The sequence below is a fragment of the Typopeltis vanoorti genome, chromosome 21, assembly GCF_054136105.1.
Source record: "Typopeltis vanoorti isolate ZY-2024b chromosome 21, IOZ_Tvanoo_1.0, whole genome shotgun sequence".
NCBI classification, from domain to species: Eukaryota; Metazoa; Arthropoda; class Arachnida; order Uropygi; family Thelyphonidae; genus Typopeltis; species Typopeltis vanoorti.
In genome coordinates, this window is record NC_143569.1 from 55180016 (window position 1) to 55206643 (window position 26628).

At 36.4% G+C, this 26628-nt stretch overlaps 1 protein-coding gene across 2 annotated transcripts in view; it reads right to left on the reverse strand.

Annotated features, from left to right (window-relative positions):
• not (ubiquitin carboxyl-terminal hydrolase nonstop) overlaps positions 1–26628 on the reverse strand; it is a 231675-nt gene that overhangs the window by 140349 nt on the left and 64698 nt on the right. For both annotated transcript variants that reach the window (XM_090411716.1, XM_090411717.1), the window contains one exon: positions 1447–1560. In XM_090411716.1, coding sequence (XP_090267842.1) covers positions 1447–1560 — 114 coding nt within the window. The remainder of the gene's footprint in view (positions 1–1446; positions 1561–26628) is intronic.

Sequence of the window (26628 nt, forward strand, 5' to 3'; positions counted from 1 at the left end):
CACCTGTATGTGTAGATTTTCTGTACACAGAAAAAGCCACGGATCATTCAGGCAGATACATTCACCAGCGGTCACCCACTCCCAACAATATGGGATTATAAAAACCCTATATAGCAGGGCAAAATTAATTAGTTCAGATAACAATGCTCTAACTACCAAACTTAACCATATCCTTAACACCTTCTTAACCAATGGCTATAACCGCAAAAAAATTCAAAAAAATATTAAAACCAGGTAACCACAACCTCCTCTCCCTTCATAGCAGAGATTACTCTAAACCTAACACCATTCCATCCAGGGTATATCCAAAAAACGAACAAAAATCTTAAGAAAACATGACCTCACAACTGGTTGCAAACCACATAAGAAATTAGCATCTCTTATCCATTCCATCAAAGACCAGCAACTTCCCCTAGACTCACCTAGGTCCCTTGCAGTTACAAACTATGGTCAAACAGGTAGGACAACCAATATCAGGATATTGGCTGTTCTGTCTGTTTTCCACATAAGAAAACTGACTGCATTAGGTTCCACCAATAAAGCTACTCAGCCATTCAGAGCCACTTGATGACCATGCACTGGACACCCACCAACACCTTCTAAAGAATATGCTGGAAGAAGGCCACTTTATTACACTATAGCAAGTACAAGTTTGAAAGATTATTCCTCGAATCAGCCTCAGCTCTGAAAAACTTCCCAAACCTCAACAAATTTGGGAAGCATACATTCTAAGATCGTCAGCCCAATGGCCAAGACAACTCAATATAGCCTGCTAGGGGGCACCTTTTAGGATTCTAGGACTGACTTCAGTTGCATTTCTTCAGCCTCATTTGCTTAGTGTGAGTGTCTGCAAGCACATATTGTTATGTGATCCCTGAAGATGAGGATGTAACACTGCCAAAATATAGATAGTTATTATTAAAGTTTTTATAATTAATAATTTAGTTTACATTGTCATTTCCTAAAAAATTAGGAAGTATGTCTAACCAAAGGTACTGGGCCAAATACCAAAAATTGTGTCAATTATGGAGTTCATAAGTAACTTACTAAATCTGTAGATCTTAATTCCTTAAAATCAGAAACATGAAAATGCAGTTTATATTTACACTACAAAAAATAAGATAAATTGTTTCAGAATTCATAAGTTGTGGTTGAGAACTGTAAAAGTAAGAAACATGACCAATTGTTTTCTACTATATATTAAAGAACTGCAACTTGTAAGCAATATAACTAATTCAGTTAAAAGAAATTCATAATTGTAGTCAGCAATCAAATTTATATAAGGAAACATTTTTTTAATAATCAAAGTTTAAGTTATTTAATGACAAAGCATTCTAGATCTACAGCAAATATTAACTATTTTCCAAAATACAATACTAAAATCCATCCTTATAATAATTAGTTTCACAAAAATTTCAAATAATCAAAAATTGATATTTGACATACCTAGTGATCTAGCTGCTTTTCTTCTATGCTTCTTGGCTATAGTTTCCAGTTCCCTGTCATAAACATAATCTCCACATGAGAAACAAAAAATAGCTCCATAAGAGATATCGACAGCTGAAAAAGAAATTTTAAATCCCTTGAAATGCAGAATATAATAAGAGATTATAAAGTAAAGAAATGAGTACCAACAATCAATAAATTAAAAATACCAAGATATTATATACAGGTAACCCTCGTATAACGCAGTCTACAATTTCTAGTAAACCCTTTATTTTACTTTTTTTCATATATTTTTCACCGCGCACCTTAAAATCAAATTTTATCTTCGTTAAATTTGTGTCTGCCTGTATCGCTCAAGTAGTTAAAAATATCGAATTTAGTTTTATTGTATCCCTGAATAAGGTACTGTACAGAGGCTTTTGCAGTCTGTGCCATTCTCAACAAATAGTGCAATTAGAGACAGATGGAATAAAAACGGCACTACCTAATAAATCACATGTCCCCTCTCACACAAACTATGCTGTATAGACTTAAGCAAAACCATATGTTGAACTGAAACACAGTATCTAACTAAAAACTATTGTCCAATTTTTCAATTATGAAATAAGTGTTTGTTTTATTGCATTTGAAATTCTCGATATCATTATGACAGATCACAAAGGCTAACTTAAAATAAAATTCTACCAAGAATTCAAACATGCCATATAATGAATGTATGAGTTTGCCTGCCACCTCAAATGCAAACAAGAAGCCATACAATTCAACCAAGGGTTGAAACGTTCATGTGAGTTGAGCCAGTCAGTAATGAGAAGTTGCGTCAGAACGATAAATGACACCCTGTTGTGAATGTGTTAAAACTAATAGTGAATGTTGTTATGACAGTTTCAGATGTTATGGAATTCGATTGAAGAGAATTAGCATTTCAATTCAACACTTGCAGTTGCCTTTGTCTTTGGGTAGCGCGATCTTTTGTTAATACCACACCAATCATATGCACGTCTTTATAGCTGCTCTCTTGTGTAAAACAAAATTCAGCTTGTACGTATTGTAATAATTAAAAAAAAAGTTGAATAATTTGTAAGCGTATAAAAGGATATCACTTGTAAATCGTTGACGTGCCAGCAAAATTCTCAGACATGCCACCTCTGGCACGACTGTCATAGGTTCCACCTGTAGAGTTTACTGTATAAAATGTTTATTGTTGAAAATTGTCTTCGTTTTCTGCCAGGAAAGCGCATTAAAAATCATAAGTGTGTTATTCTCAAGATGAGCAGTTTATTTTCTGGTGAGTTACATACATATGTATGCTTTTTTTTTATGTAAAAGTTTCTTTTTATTGTAATGGCCACTAAAACTGCAACGAAAGGAAAAAAAACAACATTGAAATGGAAATTCATTTCTCTCGAAGAAAAAATTAAAATCTTGAATCAGTTGAAAATTGGAGAAAAACCAGGAGTTGTTGCAAGGACTCTGAATTTAAATGAATCAACAATTCGAACAATCAAACAAAATGAATATAAAATCCGAGAAAGTTTTATTGCTGGGTCAATGATGAGTGCAAAGTGCGTTGCTCGTATTCGCGATATTCTAATAGAAAAAATGGAGAAATCTCTAATGATTTGGATAGAAGATTGCACTCAAAAGAAAATTCCTTTGGATGGAACACCTTATTAAGCAAAAAGCTCTGAAAGTTTATAAACATTTAAAAGAACTTGATTAAGATTCTTCAGAAGAAATCTCTCAGCATGGATTCTGTGCCAGTAAGGGTTGGTTCGAAAACTTTAAAAAGCGGTTTTCTTTGTATAATCTTCAAATCCAAGGAGAATCAGCAACATTGAAGCTGCCCGGAAATACCCAGCAGAACTTTTAAAAATCATTAAAGAAGGTGGTTATAGTACAGACCAGGTGTTCAATGCGGATGAATCCGAGTTATATTGGAAAAAAAATGCCAAAACACACCTATATTTCAAAAAATGAAAGATCAGCTCCTGGATTCAAAGTTTCCAAAGATAGAATTACTCTACTGTTCTGTAGTAATGCATCAGGTGATTACATGACAAAACTAATGTTTATTAACTGATCTGCAAATCCTCGTGCGATGAAAGGGCTCGACAAGTCCACCCTACCTGTTTATTGGCGGGCCAACCAAAAAGGCATGGGTTACAGCTAGCATGTTTGAAAATTGGTTTTTCAAGTGTTTTGTACCCGATGTAGAAAGTTACACAAAGAAAAAGAATGAAGATAGTGATGACGATTAAAATATGAGCTTTATTTTATTGTGTCTAAAATATTTATGCATTATGTGCAATGATATTTATGTACAATTTGTAATTTTTATAATTTTATACTACATATTTGTGTTGCAAATATACGTATTGCAAATTTATTTGTTTATTTTTTATTTTTAATTAACAGAGCAGGAAGTTATTTGAGTAGGTTACTACTCACAAGCAATGATTATTTGCTATGTGCGCATTCAAGGAAAAAGTTTTAATTGTATATTAATTATTATAACTTGTTTAATTATATATATAATTAATTATTAATTAAATATATATTAATTACACACACACAAGCATATATATCATCATCATCATCATATATATATACATATATATATATATACACACACACACACACACACATTGTTAGGCCGAGAAGACACCTAAAAATGAAAAAACGAATTTATAATTTCAAAATTATTTAAATTTTTTAACATAATCTCCCTTAAGACCAATATATTTATTCCATCAATGCTCCAGCCCCATTATCTGATCCAAGTGGTGGTTCTCAGTAAGATCTGCAAAATACCCCTCTACATCTGCAATCATGATTTGAAGAAAAATGGTGACTAGCGAGGAAGAGTTTTAGTTTTGGGAGGAGATACAAGTCAGAGGGAGTCAAATTTGGGGAATAGGGTGAATGCTCCAACAACTCATAGTGCAGATCCCTTAATTTTCCCATTGTCAAAACACCTTTGTGGGCAGGTGTATTGTCCTGATGAAAGATGATTTTTTTTTTTCTGCAAACTGGGTCTTTTCTCACAAAGAATTTTTTCGCCTAGTCTGGTTAAAGGATCGGAATAATATTCTCCAGTTATTGTTTTACCCTTTTCAAGATAATTAATAAACAAAATGCCTTTAGCATCCCGAAACACCGATGCCATGACTCTCCTGCTGATGGAACCGACTTTGTCTTCTTTGGCACTGAACAACCAGCTTCTGTCCATTGTTTTGACTGCTGTTTGGATTCAGGTGTGTAATGGTGAATCCAAGTCTCATCCATACTAATAAATCGATGCACAAAATCAGTTCTATTCTTGTTAAAATGCTCCAAGCACTGTTCAGAGATTTTCATGCGAGTGTGTTTTTGATCTGCTGTGAGCAAGGGTGGCACACATCTTGCGCAGAGCTTTTTAATTTGCAATTCTTCATGCAAAATATATCCTACATGTTCTTTTGAAATGCCTATAATCTCAGCAATTTCAAGCACTTTGACTTGTCAGTCATCCAATACCATATCAATGATTTCTGGTGTTGTTGCACTTTTTGGACGTCCTTCACGTGGATCATCTTCAAGGCTGGTACGACCACATTTAAACTCGGCAGCCCATTTCTTAATTGTCAAAAACAAAGGAGAAGAGTACCTATAAACTTTTATGAACTTCGAATGAATTTCTTTTGCCATTAAACCTTCTTTTAACTGCACGACACTCAATTTTATCCATTTCAAGGGATACAGATAGGTTTGCTTTAGACAGCTGTATAAAACAAACTACTTGATAGAATGACTTGCAATTTCACATGGATGCTTATCACAGATGTACCAACTGAGAAAAAAAAAAAAAAATCTTGCCAACAGTGTTGCCATCTATGGCTGAGGCCTTTTCAGACCACCCTCATATGTGTGTGTGTGTGTGTGTGTGTGTGTGTGTGTGTGTGTGAGAGAGAGCGAGAGAGAGAAGAAAAAATGAAGAACCTATTGATACCCTTCTTGAACAGCTAAAAGTCTTAATCAAATGGGGAAAATGATACGGGTAGGGTTGTTCCAAAGAACAGAGGTAACTGAAATAACAGATGTGAGAAGTTGGTTTGTTAAGTTGGAGGGTGAATTGTGTATGGAGCACCAGCAAGTACTCCTGTTTTAATATGTTAAGAGGAAAATGGAGAAAGGGTAATGGTTCATTTGCTAGAGCAATGCCAATGAAAATACCTAAAGAAAAGGCATAGCATAAAAACAGAACAAATATAAAAAAAAGTGAAGGGAATCTGTGTGTGAGCGAGAGGGAGAGAGGGATCATCTCTTAACTTGATTACGCTCTTCTGGATGGTATATCAGGTATTCTTAGGAAGCTTGTTAATATATATATCCCATACACATAACAGATTGCAAACCTATGACATTTCAGTGATGTGTGTGTGTAAGAAATAAAAAGGAACCTATTGATCTTGAACAGCTGACCTTCTTCACACTGTTTTCTCTGGAAGGCTGTTCCAAAGAACAGATGTAAATGAAAGAGGAAGAGAAGCTAGTTCAGTAATTCTGAAGCTGAAATGATTATGGATGTTGATCAGCAGCTGCTCATAATTTTACAGGCTTAAAGAAACATGCCAAAATTATGGTGGTAGCCATTAGAACAAGTTATCAAAGTCCTGCTGTGTATCCTCAAAAGATGTACAGGATATTATGATAGTACTACATGATTAAGTTTATATTATTACCAGCTTTCTATCAATATCTTACCTCCAGATTAAACTGTTATTTGTCAAACTTCAATATACAAAGTGTCAGAGATCTTGCATTTCAACCTACTGGGACACTAAAAATGCCACAATTCACCTTGAACGTCCTCTGTAGTTTTCTCTGCCCTCCTATCACAGACAACTGTTTTACTAACCTTTCCACACTACTAGCTCTACTTACACATTCTCAAATGCTGACAATGTCAAGTTCCTTTTTAATGATTCTGCAATCCATTTGCGCCCCTAATTTTTCTCAGAATTCTCACTTCAGTCTCTAATCTTGAGCAACTGTTATTTCTAATCTAACTCTCCTAGATCCATAAGTTAAAATTCATTTGAATGCATAAATTTGTCTTGTATATTGTGTGGACAGACTTATGTGTTCGTCGAACATGTTGTTTATTATTTTAACGGTATAATAGAACACAGAAACTAAGTAAATAATTAATTTATTAACTTGATGCTGATATTTCGCTGGTGTTATAACCAGCATCTTCAGAGCACAAAAACACTGTTTGTTTTTGTGCTCTGAAGTGACAAACAGTGTTTTTGTGCTCTGAAGATGCTGGTTATAACACCAGCGAAATATCAGCATCAAATTAATAAATTAATTATTTACTTAGTTTCTGTGTTCTATTATACCGTTAAAATAATAAACAACTTGTCTTGTATATTGCTGGTTTAGAGTTATGACTAATTTCTCTTGTACTTCATACAAACATAAGTAACTGGTTCTCCACCACACCAGCAAAGCTGATATGGCAAGAAACCATTTGAGCACCTTTTTAATACCGCTTCAATATCAGTCCAGTGCATTCTTTGGTCTATTTCCAAATTTAATTAGACATTTTCACAAAACAAATGCACTGAACAACAAAAGAATTTTACCTGTTCCATAGGTTCAATACAGCTGATGTTTTATATTTGTGCGTAGCAATATCGATAGTTTGTTAATTAAATTTTGTTGTGTGATAGCTGTGGTTAGCATGCAATGTTTGGTTCAGTTAAAATTATGAAATAATTAAATTCTTTGTGTATCTTGTGTATGGCTTTGACAGTGAACAAAATGACAGTGAGACATAGATTAGCGCAAAAGACGAAAGCAAGGTGCATTGATTTTTCAAAAATGGTGACATGTCATGAATGTAATATGTATGCTGGGGGAGATATTGAGGATATCTATAAAGAGAGGAGTAATAAGAAAGATGAGAAAGCATAGGTGTGTGTAAAAAGTGTAACATGCTTATGGATTACGTGTCTTTGAATGCAAGTGGTAGCAGGCAAAAGGCCAGGAGATAATGAATGTAGCTATGGAAGTCAACAAGATTGACAGCTAAGTGCCTGAAAGATGATATGACTGATGATAATAGTAAGACAGCAGGGGAAACTGGCAGTATGTTAGTGGCACAAAAGTGAACGTGCAATGTAGCAAGAATGCTATTGGCATAAATGGCAGTGAGAAAGTAATTGAAGAGATGAAAGCAGAATTGGTAAATATGAGGCAAGTGATTAAACTTCTGAAGAATGAACTGAGGAGAATTACAGATTTGCATGGATGTATAAGAAAGATTGCCTTCTGAAAAAGATATTAAATGATTCGAAAGTAGCCATGTATAGGGGGGATTCCATGATTAAATATGTGATAAATCAAAAAGTACATAAGATTTATTTTCAGGAAAGTAAAATGAACAGAGTAATTGAAGCAGAGGATATAAGGAGTAAGCAAACGAAAGAGTTGTTTGTGGTAATAGACACAAATGATTTGGTTGGTAACAAGGAGAATGTAAAGATGGATGTCAGGAGGTTGTTAAGGAAAGTTAAAGATAAATGTGTGGTAGGTAAGGCAGTTAATATATTCCCCAAGTATGACAATAAGTTGAGATGGCAAGCAAAAATGGTATGTTAGCAGCATTCTGTGAGGAGAAAGGAGTTCATTTTGTAAGCATGAGAGATAAATCTGAGGAATGTTTGGTGTGAGTCAGCTAGAAAAACTGTTGGTGGAAAAGAAAGTAATGACCAAAGTGAATGCAAGACCTAAGGAAGTAAGAGGTGGTGGAAGAGAGGGAGAGTTTGTGAATGGAGTGGTGATTTGCACAAGTGAAAAGAACATGGAAGAAATACAAGACAGACAGGGAAATAGGATGAGTCTGGATGGGCAGGGAGACACTGCGTGAGAAATGAAGATGATGATTACAGGAGTAGATGAGTAAATGTGCAAGAAAGGATTGAGATAGTCAAGGATGTGGATATAGCATTTACATCTGGAGAGAGAGAGGTGTAATATTAGTGATAAAAGAGAGGAATGGCCAGGGGGAAGTATGGAGTCACATCTGAGACATCAATGGGACTAGTTATAGAACCAAAAAAGAAGCTTGTCTGTATATTTATGAATGCCAGAAGTATCCAAAATGGGGTTCATGATATTGTAACATTGATAGAGTTCAATCACCCAAAAACTGTTGGAATAATTGAGATGTGGTTGGATGAAAATGACATTCTGACAGGAATACAGATAGAGGGACATGTAGGTTTTTATAAAGAGAGAGAAAGCGAGTGCTATTGATGGTAACAGAGGAGCTATGCCCATCTAAGCTGGAGATAAAAGAAGCAAATAGTGACAGTAGTTTTGAAGTAGTATGGTGAAAGATGGATAGCATGAAAAGTTTAGTAGGCTGTTGCTATATATAGACCTGGTAATGTGAAGGTGGTGAGAAAGAAATTGTATAGGTAAATTGGTTTGGCTAATAAGAAAAGGGTGATCATTATGAATTTTAATTAAGATAATATAGACTGGAATAAAGGCAAAGAGAATGACTTTCTTGAAATTTTGAGGGCCAACTATTCTTAGGCAATATACAGGAAGATTGAGGGTACTGAATTTGATTACCTCATCAGGGATTGTTATTATAAATGAGGTGTCACATCTTCCTTCAGTTGACGAAAGTGACCAAGAAATGATCACTTGGGTGGTGGCCAGCCATATCAGACATTCTGTTAGAAAGGGATATATGTAGAACTATAAGGCTAGTGATTATGACAAACTCAAGAGGCAGCTTGCAGCTATAGCATGGAATAAAGAATTGGATGAGAAGGAAATCAATGCTGCTTGGTTCCTACTCAGGAATTATCTGGCAGAGGAAATGTCTGAGTCTATTTCAAAGGTCAGGAGATTAGATGAGGTAGGTATAAAATGGATGACTGAAGAGAAGAAGCATGGAAGCTGGAAGGAAAAAAGTATTGTGAAGGCATCACAAGATGAATGGTAATAATCAGTTACATCAAGAGCATAAGGAGCAAGCAAGGAAGTCATGCTTGGTAAGGGTAGCAAAGATGCAGTTAGCAAATGAGGCCAAAAGAAATCCTAGGGAGTTTTTTTTCTATGTTAGTCAGTGATAATGGTAGAATGATAACTGAGGAGGATACAATACAGAAAATGTAGAAAGACGACAAGGGGGGACATCCATGGACGTTAAGTTTATGTGCAATTAAGAAAGGGGGTAAGAACTAGGTTTCTCTCTCATAGAGCAGTGAGTAAGTGCAACCATTTGCCTGTTGAAGTAGCAAGTACATCCAGTGTGAACAAGTTTATGAAAGGATATGATAGCTGTTATGGGTGATGTACAGGCTTCTGCAATGAGCTCTTGACTCTCTAGAGATCTAATAATAGTCTGCATAAAGTAAACAGCCAAACTGAATATATTTTGACATCTGTTATTCTTCTCCTTCTTCGGCACTGCAGTCCCATGTAGGACCTGGGCCTCCCATTTTTGGGTTTCGTAACTCACTACAAGGTTGGGTTGTTACCCCCACACTCAACCAAGTGTAACTGTCTGTGAGCATTGTGTTCTTAAGACTGGTTTGCCTGCTTTACAGAAGGAAAAACCTCATATAAACTAGGGAGAAAAACCATGCAGTCCACTCCCAAAACCAGCTAACTTGGCTATGTCTGAGAAAGATCCATAGCTCCTCACGTCGGCGACAAGAATTGAATGCAGGACACTCCTTTCCCAGGCATACAGTATGGTTGCAGAACGCATAACCACTCGGCTAAAATTCGAGAGGGGTCCCTGGCACCTACGATGCCCAACCCCCTGAGTTCCAGACTAGTAGGCCTGTTCTCCTTGAATTCTGATGACTCGAATTTTGAAGACTCGAAATTCGAGTCATCAAAAAATCAAAAAAGGGGGTTCCTTCCCCCCCAAGCCCCCTCCCCCGAGTTCTAGCCTGGTAGGCCGGTTCTCCCGAGTTTCAAAATGTTTCAAATAACTTGAAAAAAATGTGATAGAAAAACGTTACACAAAAAGGCTTATCATTTTATATATATAGGGTAGATTCATTCCTTCCACAATACTTTCTTTCAGTTTCTGCTTTATATTGCTACTCATCCACTTAATCTCTACTCGGTTTATCCTTCTGACCCTGAGTAAGCTGTCTGATACTGCCTTGCTCAAACAATCCCTGAGTTTTTCTCATGCATTAATGACATTCATTCCATGTAATTTCTTAGGCCATAGCACTGCTCCAAGTTGACTCTTAAGTTTGTCATAATTGCCAGCTTTTTAGTTTTGCATAAACCCCTTCTTGAATGAAAGGGTTTATGTAAAATTTCTTGAATGAAATTTTCACATGTTGAGCAATCCCCCAGAATCTCCAGGGGAAAGTGACTGTATGGTCACTTTCCTCAATTGGAAGTAGAATTGCCACTGTAATTATATATAGATCTTCTGATGTGATTACCAGATCCAACTCTCTCAAACCCATGATGGTCCCCTCCATCATGTACAGTTTAAGGTAATTATCCTTTAGTAACTATATAAATTCCATTTTCTAGCTTCTCATTTTTTAGGAAATGACAACGTAAACTAGATTATTAATTATAAAAACTTTAATAACTACCTATATTTCAGTAATATTACATTGCCATCTTCAGGGAAGATAGCAATGTAACATTGTCTAACCAACGTATAAGATTATCTACAAGACATTTCATTTCCATTTTTCCACTTGCCCTTTCCCCCTTGTAATCTATATTCCCATAGTTGAAGTATCCTATGGTAATTACTTGTCCTCACTCATTGTACAGGACAAGTAATTATCATGCTAATCTGCCAATGCATGTCATTCACATCTTCTTTACACCCGATTCATACTCTATCATCAACCAACAATATATTTTGTCCTATTGGCCTCTATCTCACGCTAGACAGCCTCAAATGAACCATTTTTCTCAGATCTACAATCTTCCTTAACTTCTGTTTTTTTTCTTGAAGTTCTTCATATATCATTAATAATAATACACCTCCTCCTGCCCTATTTCCTCTATCTTCTCTGAAAATACAATGCAAGATGATGTTCAGGGGGCTGTACCAGCACAGTGTCTTGATACACTTTGGCAAAAGTTTTGACTCCCTTTCTCACAGAAATGCAACTTGGATACCAACTGATATGTCACCACCAAACCATCACTGATGCAGGGTGATGACCTCTCAATCCTAGGTGGTATGGTTTTAAAATAAAATGGTGATAAAATCAAAGACACGGAGAAGTGTCTTTGATTTTATCACCATCTCTGGTACCACAGAAGTTGTGGCATTAGAAAACGTCCAGTAGAAAGACAACAAGCTCTCACCACCAGTAAGTACACGTTACATTCTCTGTGAAACACTCATCTCTTGCAACATCACTTTCTGCATTCTCACAGGATCACAGCAGGGACATACCTTCACACCCTTACAAGATGTTGTGTCCTAACGCAGCATGGTCAATCTGTGCTTTGGTGGTCAGATACGTCTTCTGTATCATTATAATGGTTAATAGAAAGTTACAAAAACATCCTACCGATCCCGAGTGTTTTTAGCATGCAAAAAATAACAGATGGCTGCATTCCAACCTTGTGAAAAGCTATTTACAGTTACACGGTTTTCATAATTTCCCCAATGCATGTTAACCCATACAGCTAAACAACTCTCTCTTTCTCTCTCTACTGATAAACACTCGAATGTTGGCTGTGAACAGCATCACTAATGGAACTGGGCTTGCACAATTATATGGACAGCACAGAGGGTGCAGAAGTTGTAACAGTATTTATGGAAAGATTAGGTAGACTGACAGGAGATCTGCAGTTGTTTGCTAATATTGCAAAGTTGGGGAGAGTTATAAGGAGTGATACCAATGGTGCAAAGTACAGTATTTAAAGTACAGTAATATAAGGATATGATGTGTTTGGTACTGTACCAAGAAACTTCAGGAAGTGGATGAGATTTTAGATCTGTGGTGATGATTAACAGTACTTGAAGTTCAGTGTGCATAGTGCAAGTGCTATAAAGACTAAGTAGCACACTGCTGGTATGATAAGAAGTTATGAATTGTCAAGCAGGTATGAGGTGGTGATTGTGAAACTATATAAAGCACTGCTCAGACCAGAGATACTACTGTTCTCAAATTTGATCACCTATTTCACTGAAAGGTAAAAATCTGGAGAATATCCAGAGACAAATGACTAAGACAATATCAGGACTCTGGAATGCATATTATAAGGAGGTTCAAGGAAATATAAATTACAGAGTTGTAGATAGAGATCTTTATGTTAGTGAAGGAACTTTATCAATTAATACAGGACTGTACATAGAATGTAAAGTGAGGCCACCTCTGGAAGTTGTGTAAACATATGTGAAGTGGCAAGTGAGAGTACATTTATTTTTTTATTATTTTCTTTTTCTGAAGGGAGAATTATGAGTAAGTGGAATGCACTGCCAAAACATCAGAAGCTATGGATGTGAATCAATTTAAGGTTCGATATGAAAAATATGTTACTTGCTGAGTAAGACCTTCCATCAGTCTGGTGATCCCATGAAAGTTTGTTTTAATAATGCTTTCTATAAAGTCCCATGAAACACAGGGCTCAGTACTGGGATCTGTATTATTCAACCTTTATATCAATGACTGGTAATTAGCTTACGGAATTAACAATGCATATAAAGGATATTAATTAAAGGCAACTTTAATGAATAACTTCAATATTTTGGCAACGTCACATTGCCATCTTCAGGAACATAAAAATATCGTATGTGCACACAGGCACTAACAAAAGCAAATGAGGAAGGCAAGAAACTAATATTGTTCCTAAAATCCTAATGGTTCCCTCTGGCAGGCTAATTAGGTTGTCTTTGGAATGCATTGCCTGAGAGAGTGGTTAGAGCAAGAACGGTCAATGAGTTCAAGGAGTGGTATGATAGACTTTGTGTTTCCTAAGAAGAACCTCTCACGATGAATCTCTTGACTCCATGGAGGCCTGAATAATAATAATAACTTCGCATAGAAACGACCCCAAATTTGGGAGACTTACATTATGAGAACTTCAGCCCAACAGCCAAGACAACCCAATTAGCCCACCAGAGGGCACCATTAGGACTTTGGGAACAATATTTGTTTCTTGCCTTCTTCCTCATTTGCTTTTGTTAGTGCCTACATGCACATACCATACTTTTATGTTCCTGAAGATGGCAACGTGACGTTGCCGAAATATTGAAGTTATTCATTAAAGTTGCCTTTAATTAATATCCTTTATATGTTGTTAATTCCATAAACTAATTACCAGTTATGCATGACCAACGTATAAGCCTTGCTACTTTATATCAATGACATTGTCAATGGATTGCAAGGGGATATTCAGTTGTTTGTGGATGATGTGAAGCAGGGAAGGGTTATCAGTAATAGTGCAGATGTGGCAGCCCTGCAAGAGGATTTGAATAAACTAGACAGATTGGGATATGAATGGCGATATCGGTTTAATGCAACAAAATGTAAAGTCTCGAAGTTTGGGATTTATCGACGGGAGGATGCATACTCGATTGGAGGAGCTATGCTGGAGGAAGTAGAGGAGACAAGAGATCTGGAGGTGCTGATTGATAGAAAACTGAAATTCAGGGAGCATATTGCAAAGGTGGTGAAGGTAACCCAGAGGATTGCTGCAATACTGAGAAGGATGCTGACCTGCAAAGATAAAAGAGTTATTCTGTTGTATAAGATCCTAATCAGACCACGCTTAGACTATTGTTCTCAAATTTGGTCCGCAGGATTTGAAGGGGATAAATTAACTGTAGAAAGGGTACAGAGACAGATAACAAAGATGATTTCAGGACTGTACAATGTCAGTTACGAGGATCGACTGAGAGAATGTGGATTGCAGAGTTTGGTGGATAGGAGAAGTGATCTGCTCAAGACTTATGTTGAGAGGCAGTTACAGGGTAGACATTGGAAGTTCTTTCACTTGGTGGAACAGCAGGAAGGAGTAATGACAAGGAGCCATCCCTGGAAGTTACAAAAGGAAGCTGTGAGCAAGAGAATGAGGAGTGGTTTCTTTCTGTGGAGGGTGGTTGAACCATGGAATGCATTGCCTGAAAGAGTGGTTAGAGCAAGAACGGTCAATGAGTTCAAGGAGTGGTATGATAGACTTTGTGCTTCCTAACAAGGACTTCTCACTATGAATCTCTTAACTCCATGAAGGCCTGAATAATAATAATAATAATAATAATAACTTCTCATAATTTCTCAACTACTCAGTGTGAACTCAGCTTGTTCTTCCAAGTTTTTCTTTCACAATTTAATTACTTAGTCTCAAGCATGACTGCATAAATCTTGTCTGAAACCACAACAGGGAAATTCCTCTGCAAGTCCATTGTTTTGAGAGTATTAAGTTGAGTGCAATGGGACAATAGTCCGACAGCTGACTTATCTCCCTCTTTGGGAATATGATGAAAATAGGTTCACAACACGTGTTAGAATAATTACTTTACTTAACATTAAGCAAGTAACAATCGACGTTTCGACCTCTGCATTGAGGTCATCATTAGGAAAACATATGTATGTACAATATACAAGCTACATGCTGCTGCGCTATGTAAAAGTAAAATTAATCAAAATGTTTGTTAATCATTTAATAATAAATATCTGTTAATCATTGATGGCGCTAGTGTCGCAAGTGAACGTAGCGGTTGTTTTGAGCTATACTAGAAAAAGTGTTTTTAAATTGAAGTATAGTGAGGCATTTTGTCTCAAATTATGCTGCAGTTGGCTTCAATTGGATACAAATGTCCTTCAGTGGTGTTATTGTTGAAACTTTGTTGTTTATATTGTGTTTTCGCTACTTGTTTGTTGCACTGCTTCAGCATCTAAAGATGGCATCCACAGAGAGATGTACATCGGCAGCACAGAGGACTTCGTGCTACCGATTGAAAAATCCACAATGCATCCACTGTAGATTTTTCACAGTGGATGCATTGCGGAAACTGCTATATGTATGCTCCGAGGAATGTGAAGGATCTGCGGACTGTTTGGCTAAATGAGAAGAATGAAAACATTGACGTATGTGAGAAGTGTCTAGACAGACTACAGTGTTTGGAAATGGAAGCAAACATCAGGAGCATAGCAGAAGAGCTTCAGCAGGAGTTCGTGAATATGAAAAGCGACCTTCATCTCCTACAAGAGGAATTGGAAGTGCTCAGTAAGGAGGTTCAGGATATTAAGACTGAATTAAATGCTTTGAATAGAGAAATTAGGACTATGGAGATTACTTTAGCTGAAGTAACTAGAACAGGTTTAAGGGAGAATCTTTGGTGAATGATGAAGTAATGAATAGTATGGAAGTGATTGGGAGTCAACAGAACGAAAGAACATAAGCTAGAAGAAATGAGATGTTGTGAAAGTGAGGGTAGGCAAGTAGATAAGAGTGTTGAGGGAAAGTAATGAAACTGGGAGAGTCATGCTGAATAGTGTAGAAAATGAGGCTGTGAGTGATGCTTGTTTGGGTTTGAATGAAGTTATGAGTGGTATAATATATGGTGATTCAATGATTAAGGGAATAGAGAGCGGTATGCCTGAGGAGTGCTTGTCTGGCAGAACAACAGAGAGAGTGACTTTAGCAATAAAGAGAGGGCATGATGCAGAAAAGATGATAGTTATGGTGGGTACAAATGACCTGAATGGTAGTATTAATCAGGTAGCAAAAGATTAAGAACATTTTTAAATATCGTAAAGAAGAAAATTGTCAAAGGGAGGATAGCGAGTGTGCTGCCTCATTTTGACAATTATGAGCGATGATAATGAATGATATAATTGCAAGAATGTGCAAAAAAAAAAGAGGTCTGGAATTTGTTGATGTCTGGAGTGTGTTTGAAGGCAAAAGACAGCCATATGCAAGAGATGGGTTGCATCTGAACATGGAAGGTCATAAGCGTTTGAAGAAGTTACTGTTTTCTGAACAAATTAAAGTAATTGGGCAGGGAAACTAAAATTGAAAAGGTTGAGTGTAAGAGGAGAAACTTATGCAGTGAATGTATATTTGTTGATCTTTTTTTGCAGAATAATTTGAAGACTAGAGTGGATAAAAATCAGCATGGGACTACTCAAATTAGTAGAATGTACATCAGTCCCAAAGCTGGTACAAGAACTAAAGGGAATCTGCAATTTTTGTGTACTAATGCAAGAAGTATTCGAAATAAGAGGGAAGAATTTTTGGCATTAGTCAGTGCAATCTCACCAAAAGTTATAGGCATTAGTGAAACTTGGCTGTCAGCAGAAGATGTGGTTACTGGAATTGAATGCGATGGGTACAGTATTTTCAGGGAGGATAGAGAAGATAGAATGGGGGGGGGAGTACTGTTGACGATAGCTGATGAATTGCAGCCAAAGAAAGTAGTATATCAAGAGGATAGAAGTATGAATAATAGTTCATTTGAGGCAGTCTGGTGTGAAATAGTGATGCAACTAAATATAATACAGTTGGTTGCCACTATAGGCCAGGGGGTACAGGGAGTGATATTGAATTCATGCATCTGCAAATTAGTGCAATGAGTACAGGGTTGGTGATTATTATGGGGGATTTTAATTATGGTGTTATCAATTGGAAGGAGGAAATATCATGTGGCAAAAAAGGAAATGGAATTCATACACCTTCTAAGAGATAATTACTTAAAACAGCACATAACTGAAGGGGCTCGTGGTGTGAGAGTGTTGGATCTGGTCATAGGATATATGCATAAGTAAGGTGTCCTCGTTACCTCCAATTAGTGAGAGCGATCATGTGGTATTGACTTGGGAGGTTGCAAAATTTGTAGATTTCTCTCTTAAGAAGAGGTATATACAGAACTACAAGTTAGCTAATTATAACAAGCTTCTGAGTGAGCTTACAGCCATCCCATGGCAGAACATACTGCAGGGGAAAGATGTTAGTTGTGCATGGGATATAATCAGTGGGTATCTGAGGAAGGCAATATCAGAACGTATTCCCATGGTCAGGAAGACAAACAAGGTAGGCATTAGATGGATGAGTAGTAGTATCAGGCTTGATCTGCAAAAAAAAGAAAATGTTATGGAGAATTTACAAGGAGAAAGGAGATCAGTACACCCATGAGCAGTACAAGGCTCAAGCATAATAAGAAAAGCTAAATCAGATAATGAGAAGACCTTAGCCTAGGAGATCAAGGGTGATCCCAAAGAGTTCTTCCACTATGTGGCAAGTAAAAGGAAGAATGACTTTGGAAGGAATAACCATAGTGGGTGCTGATGGTATTGAGGTGACCAATTCAGATGTAATAGTAAAGTTACTGAGTGATCACTTTTCAAAAGTCTATCAACCAAGTGAGTATATCTCTGTACCTGTAGCAATATCTAATGTGAGAACTGAAGTTAATAAATCAGCGGTACTTAGAATTTGCAGAATTTAAATGCAAACACTGCTGTAGGTTTAGATGGAATATCAGCTTGGGTGTTGCGTGAATGTGCAAAGGAATTGTCAACGCATCTTACTTGGTTATTTAACTTAAGTTTGAACTCTGGTATGGTCCCTAGGGAGTGGAAAGAAGGCAAAGTGGTTCCTTTGCCTTCTTTCCACTCCCTAGGGACCACACCAGATGGTGATTGGTGCACTAAGACTGTGGTAGTTAATTACAGACCAATCACCATCTCGAGAGTGGTGGTAAAAGTATTGGAAAAGTTGGTTAAGGACAGAATTCAAGAATGGGTGGATCAGAATATGATACTCTACGGGGGGGGGGGCTAACATGGTTTTGTTAAAGGTCGATCCTGCCTTAGCAATTTATTAACTTTTTATAATAGAATGACATCTGAGTTGGACAAGGGAAATGGCTACACAGTGATACTTCTGGATTTTGCTAAGGCTTTTGACAGGATACCCCATGGAATACTGTTGTGCAAATTAGAGCAGATGGGTATGGATACTAAACTGGTGATATGGATAAGAGAATGGCTCATGGAGAGATACCAGAAAGTAGTATATGGAGGAGCAGAGTCCAGGATGACCAGTGGTGTGCCTCAGGGCTTTGTGCTTGGGCCGTTATTGTTTAATTTGTACATAAATGATATAGGAAATGGCTTGAAGGGAGATATTCAGTTGTTTGCTGATGATGCAAAGTTGAGTAGCTCAATAAAAAATCAAGCTGATGTTGAGAGTTTGCAGGATGATTTAAATAAGCTGGCAAAATGAAAAAAGGTAATGGATGTCAGTTCAATGTGGAAAAGTGTAAAGTTATGCATTTTGGGATTAAAAAATTACCAGCTGTGTACCACATTGATGGAACGGTACTCCATGAGATTGATGAGGCTAGGGACTTGGGGGTGTTGGTAGATAGGGAGATAAAGTTCAGAGGGCATACTGCTAAGGTGTCCAAGACTGCACATAGGATTAGTTGGTTATTGAAGAACACATAAACGTCCAGAGATAAAGAGGTTGTTATTATTCCCCTTTATAAGGCATTGATACTTCCACATTTGGATTACTGTGCTCAAATCTGGTCACCTGGATTGCTTGGAGATGAGGAGGTTGTGGAGAGGATTTAGAGGAGAGGAGATGTGACTAAGTGGGTGAGTGATGTAAAAAATGCTCCCTACATTGATAGATTGAAAGCTTGTTGTGGATTGCAGAGGTTGGTTGATAGGTGGAAAAGAAGGGATATGATAGAAACATTTAAATTACTAAAAGGTTTTCATAAGATTGATGCGGGGGAAATATTTCATCTGTGTGATAGTGATGGAAGAACAAGAGATCATCCCTGGAAATTAAGGAAAACTAATTTCCTTAGTTGTGTGTGAGAACTAGATTTTTTGCTTGGAGGGTGGTCAATGAGTGGAATGCATTGCCTGACTCAGTTAAGAGTTCATCATTTGTAAATGAATTCAAGAAAATATATGATAGATATTGTTTTGATAGTTTGGGTCTCCCACGATGAGTCTACCGACTCCATGGAGATGCTCATAATAATAATAATTTATTCTAGCCTGACCTCTGGTGGAAAAAAAAAATGGAACAACATTAAACAATTTCTACAGTCCTTTTGTACTGAGATTTTCTCCTGTCTGGGGTTGTTATAAGGGTTGAAGATGGGTCATCCACATTCTTTGAATAATAATCCATCATTTTTGTTCCGATTTGGATGATATTTTAACATTTCACAAACTCCTTTGAATTTTCTTTCAAACCCAGTTTTGGTGCAGTGTAGGGACTTAGTGCCTTTCCAGTCAATTCTCTGGCATGTTTGAAGTGTGTGGTCTGATAGGCCTGTTTTACCATAGTGGAAGTATTTAATGTGGCATTTGTGTTCATCTTTTCTGATTGGGATGTTGCATCCTGTTTTTCCTATGTAAGACAGGTTCACTGAATTTTGTAAACTCCTGGGTGCACAAGGCATGGAAGAGGATCTTTAGAGGAGCTAAGTAAATTTCTTAATTTTGCCAGGGGTTTGAATTTTGTCTTGATGTTGTATTTAAGTAATGTTTTGTCTATTTTTTCTGAAATACACCTAATGTAGGGTATGACATTCTTATAATCTTTTTTTGTTTTAATGGTATTTTTATGGAAGATCTTGTGAACTGTTTTTTTTTTTTTTTATTGTAGCCATTTTAACAAATGTTTGGTTAATGATTTCAAATTCTTGGTTCAGAGCTTGTTATAATTGGAGCAAATTGTTAAGGCTCTGTTTGAGGGTGCTGATGACTCCTAGTTTTTGTGTTGGATGGTGGTATGAACTTTTATGCCTGTATGTGTAGGTTTGCAGTAGACAGCGAAGGAGAGGCAACCTGAGGAAAGACATGTGACGAGTATGTCTAGAAAAGGAAGAAAATTGTTGATTTCAATTTCAGTGGTGAATCGGATGTTTGTATTGTTTGTTTAGGAATGTATTTAATGTTTCATGGCCATGGGGCCAAATAGGCTGGCCGAATCTAGAGCTCATTGCTCAAAGTCTTCCATGGAAAAGTTAGCTACTGAGGGGGAAAAGTGGCGAGCCCATGGCCGTACCTTCATTTTATAGGTAAAAATTATTTTGCCACACAAAATACCCAGAGCAGAGTAGGTGGGCAAAGAGGACTGTGATATCAGAAGGAAATATGTTTCGTAAGAGAAGAATAGTATCAATGATCAGGACATTAGTAAAAAAGGGGCAGTTATGCCGAAGCTGACTAATAAATCTTTGCGGTGAGTGTGATGTTTCTAATCTTGTTTTGAAGTGTTGTGTAATTTTTATCTAGGAGGGGAAATGACCTACCAACTGCTTGAGTGTAGATAATATTCCACCAACTGTGCTCAAGAGATGTACTCCTGAACTGACACTTGTCCTTTATTATTTCTACATTATATTATACTCAGCTGGCATCTACCCTACAACATGGAAGCAAGTTCATATATGGCCAATTCAAAAAAAAAGCAGGGGGGATGATAAGCATCTGCATCAGACTATTGACCTATAACTTTCCCCTTAGTATTGTCCAAGGAAGCTGGAAAAGGTTATTAACAGTCAACTTTGACACCTTGAAAACTCAACTAATCACCACTAATATAGATTTCTCCAGTCAAGATTTACAACAGATCTTCCCTACATCACCTGCCTCTGTACAGGTGCCCTGGAAAGGTATGGAAAACCTGTAGTATTGTGGTCTGCCTTCCACCTTTTGTAATTAGATTGCCAGATTTATCTTAAGACACTGCATATTGTGTTGGATGGGGTTCTTTCTTCAGATGTTCCTATAAATGCAAATATTTCACAGGGCTCTGTTATTTCACTCTCAACTAATCACCACTAATATGGATTCCTCCAGTCAAGATTTACAACAGATCTCCCCTACATCACCCACCTCTGTACGAGTGCCCTGGAAAGGTATGAGAAACCTGTGGTGCTATGGTCTGTCTTCCACCTTTTGTAATTAGACTGCCAGATTTATTTTAAGCCACTGCATGTTGTGTTAGATAGTGTTCTTTCTTCAGATATCTGTTACCTATAAATGCAAATATTTCACAGGGCTCTGTTATTTCACTCTTCCTTATGAACAGCCTTCACTCATGGCAGACAGGATCTGAGGTTGCTGATGATAACACAATTCCTCCTACTCATACAATAAGCACCCTCTGATTTTGATACCATCCTTCAATGAGGTGATGGCAACCTTGCTTCAATGCTTCCAAAACAAATTTATCTGTTACCTATGATATTATCGTTACCTATAATAATGCTCAGCATAACAGTGAAGCCCAGATCTCAAACTGACAGAAATCACTTCTATAGCATCCTTCTTTTTGTTCAAGATAATACTTTTCATCTGTCCAGCTATTAACTCTGTAAATTATACTAGACAGGACAAACTTAAACAAAGTTTGCACTTTAAGTGTCTTCATGACTAGACTACATGTATATAGAAGCTGTTGGCTTCATATCAACTGCTGTTTTCTTTCTTTTATGTGGCTCCCACCAACTAAACATTATATACAAACCTATAGTACATCTGTAGAGTGGGTGGGCTAAGGATTTTTTTATTTATTTTTTATTTTATATATATATATATATATATGTGTGTGTGTGTGTGTGTGTGTTACTTTAAGTATTATGCACCCGATGAATTCGAGAAAGATGAAACTAGCAGTGCCTTTGGAAATAAATTAATTTGGTTTTTTTTTCATTAAAATATGTGTATATTATATATATACATAATATATATGTGTGTGTGTGTGTGTGTGTGTGTGTGTGTGTAGAAAGTATTTTACCTTGGGTATAATAAATGTTAAAGATACCAAGCTATTTTAAACCTGGTTTTACTCCATTTCCCAAGTAAGCAAACAGACAAATAAGTCAAGTTTGTGCCTGCACGTAATGCAAGTCTAGCTGACCCTGCAGGTAGTGCAAGACCAAGGTAAAGCATCACACATCTCCTGGAGGAGATGTGTGATGCTTTGTATTAAAGGCAAGGGGCCACTACCCAGACCGGTTTCGACCTTTATTGAGGTCTCATCAGTGGGAGCCTTGCACTACCTGCAGGGTCAGCTAGACTTGCATTACGTGCAGGCACAAACTTGACTTATTTGTCTGTTTGCTTACTTGGGAAACGGAGTAAAACCAGGTTTAAAATAGCTTGGTATCTTTAACATTTATTATACCCAAGGTAAAATACTTTCTACATTTATATCTCTTCCTGAGATTTTTATTTAATAAGGTTAAAACACCTTATGGTAACTTGTTCTGGTAAAATACTTATAAGCTCTGTATTACTAAAATCTTGATATTTCTAGCCTAGCTCCCACTGATGAGACCTCAATAAAGGTCGAAACTGGTCTGGGTAGTGGCCCCTTGCCTTTAATACAAAGCATCATACATCTCCTCCAGGAGATGTGCTTTGCATTATGAGTAAATATTAAGATTAGTGATCAGAGCTTATTCCACTTTTACCATGAGTTACCTCGGTCTTGCACTACCTGCAGGGTCAGCTAGACTTGCATTACGTGCAGGCACAAACTTGACTTATTTGTCTGTTTGCTTACTTGGGAAACGGAGTAAAACCAGGTTTAAAATAGCTTGGTATCTTTAACATATATATATACACACACATACACAGAAAAAATAAATAAAAAAATCCTTAGCCCACCCACTCTACAAGTACTATAGGTTTGTATATAATGTTTTGTGGGTGGGAACCACATAAAAGAAAAAGAAAGAAAACATATAGTCTGCATGGTTAGTCTGGTGGCTATGCGCTTCACAACCATATGCCTGGGGAAAGGCGTGTCCTAGGTTCAATTCCCATCAATGATGACATGAGGAGCTTAGGGATCTTCCTCAACGACAGCCAAGTTAGCCAGTCTTGGGCATGGGCAGCAGGGGTTTTCCCCCAGTTTATCTTGGATTTTTCATCCTGCAAGCAGGAAAAACGGTCCTGGGAACACACACGGATACAATCGTGAATATCACCCTTATGGGATGCAGCAGAGGAGTGGCGAACCGGCTGCATTAATATGCCAGTAACCCTCCTCATTAGGAGGGGACTCAACCCATCCTAGATGGATGAGAAGGATAGGATATTATGTATATTGTGTGGTTTATTTATTTTATTTTTTTTTTACAAGATCTGGAAATCCTGCTTTAGACCAAAAATAAAACTTTTTCAAGCCACTTCAGTCCTCTAATAAATAGGACACTGGTCTCACACCAGATGGTGAAATTCATCTCCTACCTAAAGACAATCACAAACATCTGTGCCCACAGCAAGATTCGAACCCACAACCTATTGTTGGAGAATTTATACCCTAACCACTTGGCCAACATAGTTCCTTCAGATATGTATATTTTTATGCATTATGAGAAGGGAGAGCACCCAGAATAGCCTTAACCTTTATTCAGGTCTTATCAGTAGGAACTAGACCCAGGAAGATACTGAAGTTAAAAGTTAAATCAATGCAGAGGTCATATATTTTCCAACAAGAGTGAAAAGCCATGGCCTTTCCTTTTCCATTTAACCTGAGTATCTTCCTGGTATAGCAACTACTGATGAGACATCAATAAAGGTTAAAGTTAGTCTGGGTAGTGATCTGTTCAATAACATACACATCTCAAATGACAAGTGCAATGCATTATCCTGAGATCCTAAGACACTGACATGCACTTAACAGCCTTGATATATATAAGTAGCCAAGTCATGAAAATACTTCACATGCAAACTGTTTTCTTAAAGAGAGTAAAGGATTTGTGCTTATGGTCCCACAGACGGTTCTCCTAAGAAGAAATGGAAGAATTTTTTAAATCATTAGAGCAAGCAGTTTATATAAAGAAAACAAAAAGAGAGAAAAGGGTCCTTGTTGGAGATCTAAACAGCAGAGTAGAAAATCATTTCCACCAGACAGAAATATTTTGGGAAAATTTGGAGAAAAGGACAAGAACAAGGACAAGGCTAATAATAAGGATAAATATTTGCTGGATTTCTACTCAGGAGATGGACAAATCATTACCAACACCATGTCCCAACATATAGATGTGCACAAATTCACATGGAACGAAGACACAAGAAATAAGAAAAGCCTCTTGACTTGACATTGTTGATAGTAATATCTTTGTGCTAGCTCAGGATACAAGAGTATACAGAGGATTTAAATCTGGAAGTGATCATAATTTAGTTTTCAGTAAGATAAAAATGAATATCACATTAACCCCTTAACCGAGTTAACTCTGGTCCAAGAAACTGAATTTTTTCCACACACCCGAGTTAAAATGTGTGACCGTGAATTTTGGTTTCACATATAAATACAACCGAATATACACGCTAGACAATTTTTATGTTATATTTATATTACCCTATCATGGATAGTGATCACGACTGGTTATTTAGTTCAGAAGATGAAAGCGGGAAACGCTTCGAGGCCATAAAACAATTTCTACATTTTTCAAATAATGACGAATTTGATCCAGCAAATCACCCTCGCCCAACGGAAATTGGCAGAAAAACGACTGCTTTCTGATATTTAATTGGTGCATTAAGGGGTTAAAAAAGAACAATGTGTAAGAAAGTTTTTGCAATGTGTAAAAGCAGTTTTTACAGGTAAATTGTAGACTCAACTATACAAATATTATTCAGGAAAAAATGACTGAACTAAATCTTGTTTTCAAAGTGATACTGAAGAAAACATTCACTGATTCAGTATGGTAAAGTTGTCTGCGAGGAGAGAAAAATAAGAGTACCATGGTGGATACAAGAAGCAGTCTTGGAAAAGAAGAAAGCATACCAAAAAGCTCCTAGCAAATAAGTCATATTCCTAAAAGAATACAGAAAAAAATTTAAGAGAATTAAGCAATGTGTAAAAGTAGCCAAACAATACAGAAGATAAATATCAGGAATAGTGGTCACAAATTTATCGTCTTTTTTTTTTTTTTTTTTTTTATTACCAGTAATATCGTAAATTTTGAAATGTTACTGGTTTACCAGTAATGTTTAAATTTTGACTCCAAATGTGAAAATTTTAATAAAAACATCATGCTAACAAATTTTGTATAAAAAAGGTCTAAAATGAAACCAAAATGAAACAAATAATTGAATATTTTAGTTATTAAACACTTATAAGACTACATTGTTATTTTTCTTGTGCAGAAAATATGCTCTTAAAAAACTGAGGTATTTAAACTATCATCCTCTAGTTGTGATCTAATCTTGGTGAAGTAATGCCTTGCATTTGAAAAAGATCTCTCTGCTTCAATACTTATGAAGCAAATTGTAATTAATGCATCAAAAGTTGTCTGTGAAAATTTTACTTTAATATTCTGCTCTTTGAAATATATAATTTCTTTTCTTACTGGTTTACCAGTAATTTTTAAATTTTTACTCCAAATGTGAAAATTTTAATAAAAACATTATGCTAACAAATTTTGTATAAAAAAAGGTCTAAAATAAAACAAAAATGAAACAAATAATTGAATATTTTAGTATAAAAATGATTATATATATTTGTTCATTATTAGATTGCATCATTTGTTCAATAAACAAATTAAATTTTTCCTTCACTGTTAAATCTTTATTGGAAAATTCTGATTTGGAAATTATAGCCAGCAATAGCAAAACTGAAGTTGATAATGGCATTGAATTTGTGACATTATCATCATCAGTTATTGTTTTGCCTTCAGTACGTGCAAGTTTGAGCAATTCGAGAATTGCATTTATTATAGCAGTTTTATTGCTGTTATTAAAAATTCCATAACAATCACTAACATTTAATTTTTTTAAGATTATGTAAATATAGTAAAACATCAGAATAAATGGTACATCTTTCTTTCATGTCGTTGCTTTTGCCTCCGTGGGCAATGGAAAAATGGACATTACAATGTTGGCATACTACGTTTCTTACATCACTACACAATAATAATAATAATATAATAAATTTAGTTTAATCCTTTATCCCAGTGAGAGCAAACAAAGTTTGTGCCTGAAAATATCTTCAGGACTGAATATAGTGTTGTACTATCTTACCTTGGTAAGTAGCACAACACCAGGCAACATCAGAATAAATGGTACATCTTTCTTTCATGTCGTCGCTTTTGCCTCCGTGGGCAATGGAAAAATGGACATTACAATGTTGGCATACTACTTTTGTTACATCACTACACAATAATAATAATAATAT